General features: G+C 39.0%; 1 protein-coding gene across 1 annotated transcript in view; it reads right to left on the reverse strand.

The window, feature by feature from the left end:
* Positions 1 to 571: 571 nt before the first annotated feature.
* The window catches only part of LOC119591302, a 21918-nt gene continuing 20189 nt past the window's right edge, over positions 572 to 2300 (reverse strand). Inside the window, exons 12-14 of the mRNA XM_037940029.1 lie at positions 2010 to 2195; positions 1294 to 1615; positions 572 to 1171 (exon numbers count right to left, since the gene is read on the reverse strand). Of these exons, the coding sequence (XP_037795957.1) occupies positions 1035 to 1171; positions 1294 to 1615; positions 2010 to 2195 (645 nt within the window). The 3' untranslated portion in view covers positions 572 to 1034. The remainder of the gene's footprint in view (positions 1172 to 1293; positions 1616 to 2009; positions 2196 to 2300) is intronic.

Here is a 2300-nt window from a genome sequence, read left to right on the forward strand (position 1 = left end):
AATCTCCCTCAGACTCCATCTGCCTCGCCTCATCTCCCGGGCGTCACCTTCTTCACCAGATGGAGAGTCCTCTTATAACGAGTCTATAAGATGCAGCTCGCAATACGTAAGTGCACATATCTGTTATGTTGTGCTATAAATGGGAAATCACAGCTAAGTGTAATACGGCATACTGCTAGGCTAAAAATTAAATTATATATAGCCGTACTGTGAATGATTGTAAAGACTGTATTCTAAATAATCATCTCAACTGGTATTTTATATTTATGGTGAAATATAAATGTGATTATGGACGTTAACACTATGTGATTTTTTAAAGTGTGGTGTTATTTTCAATGTCTGCACTTGTATTACTTGTAAATTTCACGGAAACTTCAGCCGTTACTTTACTAAAACGGAAGTAGTATTGATAAAAGTAAGATCTCGTTCAAAGTCTGTGGAGTCTAAGCTGGATACAAAAGACCGTGATGATCCTTCAAGGTATGAGAGAAAAAGAAATAGTGATTGCTCAGGGAAAAAAATCTCGTCTTAGATTCAGAAGAAAGAGGATTGAGGAAAGAAACTTCCAGAATAAGGCAAGGAGATATTATATTTTTTATTTGCTGTTATGCTTATTTTAGTACATGAAATAAAGTATGATAAGCAGTTTTATGTCTTCCTGAAGGAATAAAAGAAAATACATGTTTGATTTGTTTCTAAATAATGAGAGATGATGCTTAAATGTGATTTTTTTTTTAATATAATGACCAAGCAGCTCTGAGACAAACGATTTAATATCATTGGACTAATGTCATGCTTGTTTATTTTCCAGTCATTTCACCACAACGGTATATAATATATAATGCATCTCAAAATGGCTGTATATCTTTAATCAGGAAAATCACATAAAAATCGTTCATTTAAGTAGGTAAACCTTCACTACACAATCACGAAAACTGCAGTTAACATTCTATCAGACAACACATCACTAATACATCGGCAGATCCATATAATCCTTATGACCGACGAGGTCAATCATAAGGTTTTAGCATTCCTTACGATCGTCGAGAGTTCATGGGAATAAATTCCATGCCTTCTGAAAGACCAAATTTCTGGAGTAAGGCCAACATAGCCACAGTTCCTAGCAGGAGTCCTAAGAAGAACATGCCGATGCCCATACCTGCCATGTCACCTGGAAAAAAGGAAGAAGAGAGAATGCTTTACTGTTTGGCTTGATGGCAGAAGGTAGGTGCTGAAAGAATGTTGAAAGTGATGAAAATATCCAAATGTACAGACGAGAGAACTCTCCAGTACCTGGCGTGTACATTGGTGCACTTCTCGTCATCTTGTGAATAAACTTCTCCATAAAAGACGCTTTCGATATATCAGCAATAACTGGCTCATTGTCTGTCTTTTCTCTTCGTACTAGAGTTTCTCCTTCAGCGTGTGTTACAGTATGACCCATTTTCTTTGGTGAAATTTCGGGGAAACTCGTGTCTTTCTGGAGATTTCCATGTTCCTTTTCAGTCCTGTGTGTGTCGCCGTCGACTGATTGCTGCGAGGATTTCAGAGGATGGCAGCTGTCCTCAAACATCTCCCGGAGACTGTCTTCGTATGCTTTCATTTGCTTCATGTGCTGTTGTGGTAGAAGGGATGTATTAAAATGGACGCTGTAGCAATGGTGTAACTGAAAATTAATATAGAACTGAAGCTTTCAGTCTGTAGCTAATCATACACATTAACTACAGTGTACTAGAACTGGAGTCCGAACCCTCAATTTTAGAATTATAAGATTCGTTACCAAGTTCGTATAAACAAATTTGGTTCAGAACAGAATGAACCAATATTTCGCGATTACTGAACTCATCCATAAATTCCAATGACCAAAAACATCAAACTGACAAAAACTGTATAAAAATGCATATAAAAAGAAAATCACGATGCTAAAATACCATCACAACCCTCATGTAAGATATTCTCCCAAGCGCTTATCAATCCCCGAGAACGACCCTTCGATACCACCACTTTACCCCGGGCGTGTCGTAGCTCTCATCGAACAGGAAGACGACCAGGTTCCCCATGCATGCTTGGAGCGAAGCAACGACGTCCTCGAGGGGAGGTCCTACAGAAGGAGGGAAATCGATGCCGGCTACAGGAGGCTGGTCCACAAGGGTGAACTCGCAATACAGTCGACCGTCTCTCTCGTTGAACTCAACCTGCGAAATATAAAGAAGCAGTATAGCGAAAAGGTCTCTGGTATAATCGAGTGTTTTCCTTTTTGGTTCGTCGCTTTGTGAACAGTTTGTTTAACACGGATGAAG

This window comes from Penaeus monodon, chromosome 28, assembly GCF_015228065.2.
Source record: "Penaeus monodon isolate SGIC_2016 chromosome 28, NSTDA_Pmon_1, whole genome shotgun sequence".
In the NCBI taxonomy this organism is placed as follows: domain Eukaryota; kingdom Metazoa; phylum Arthropoda; class Malacostraca; order Decapoda; family Penaeidae; genus Penaeus; species Penaeus monodon.